Source organism: Eschscholzia californica, unplaced genomic scaffold, assembly GCF_041429995.1.
Source record: "Eschscholzia californica isolate CP2 unplaced genomic scaffold, dmEscCali1.0.p SCAF_1, whole genome shotgun sequence".
Classification (NCBI taxonomy): Eukaryota; Viridiplantae; Streptophyta; class Magnoliopsida; order Ranunculales; family Papaveraceae; genus Eschscholzia; species Eschscholzia californica.
In genome coordinates this window covers 27,242,424-27,243,516 of record NW_028238198.1, presented here as the reverse complement: position 1 = coordinate 27,243,516, position 1,093 = coordinate 27,242,424, and the positions used below count along the sequence as shown (strand labels likewise).

Below are 1,093 nucleotides of genomic sequence, written 5' to 3'. Positions count from 1 at the left end.
CCTTTTAGGCAAATACAATTTTTTTCACTATACTACTAGCACAAGTAGATTCTTATGATATGTTCATGTTAATTGGTTTAAACAATGTAATAATCACTCGAAAAATAATACGATCTTTCACTTCTACCCAATGGTTGTGCTGACCACCTCCTTTGTTCCTCTTCGAATCACAAGTTCTAGAGTAGGAAATAAGCTCCTACTGCCACTTCATGAACTAATTAAGACTTAATCATGGACTAAATTACATTTATAGATACATCTCATACTCTCACAAACCAAACTTAAATTAACTTCAGACATAACAAGAATCAGATAGAAATAACAAGAAGAACTGAAAAAACAAAACCAAACACAATTTTCACAATTCCTCCTGCTCCCATTGTGTTCTTACTATGCCCACTAGATTGCTGGTTTTCATGTGCAGGAGTTGCTCTTACCACAGCTGATGAAGTAGAAAATGATGTTGAAACGGCCTTTGGTGCGCAACCAGATTCGTCACAAGGGGTTTCACTTTTGGGGCTTGGAGAATTCGGGTGGAAAAAATCGTAAGCCGATGGTGAAAATGCCAGTGGGTTTTCGAAAGCAAGGCCATGAGGAGCTCTAACTTGGGCTTGAGTTTGGGTTATGAATAAACAAGAAAAAGAAGATAAGAAGAAGAGTATAAAGAACGTTGCTTCCATTTGTGAGACCAAATTGTGAAGTGATTTTAGGAATGTAGTTTTGAAATGGTTGTGAAGTTGTAAAGTTTGTATAGCTATTTATAAGAGGTGGCGTTGAGTTTATGTGACTAGGGTTTTGGTTGGTTAGTCTTTCTTTTAGAAGTACATTATTCGTATCCTAACAATTGTTTTAGACATAGGCTTAACTCAAAAACTGATGTGACATTTTCGGTGATCTTTCTAACATACTCTCATTGGATGTATATTGAAAATCTTAATAATTTAAAATCAAAGACACAGATTTTGTCATCAAATGAAACTCTAAGTGATTATAGCATTTCACCGTAATATAAACGGGAACCATTGAAAAACTCCTAATTTTGTATTTACATTTCATTGCTTCTGGATAGGTTGCTTAGTTTTGAATTTTACTC

At 34.8% G+C, this 1,093-nt stretch overlaps 1 protein-coding gene across 1 annotated transcript; it reads right to left on the bottom strand.

Moving 5' to 3' along the window:
- Positions 1-308: 308 nt before the first annotated feature.
- On the bottom strand, positions 309-680 carry LOC147565636 (uncharacterized). The gene has a single exon (XM_086652288.1). The coding sequence runs from the start codon at positions 678-680 to the stop codon at positions 309-311; it is 372 nt and encodes a 123-aa protein (XP_086508414.1).
- Positions 681-1,093: the final 413 nt, after the last annotated feature.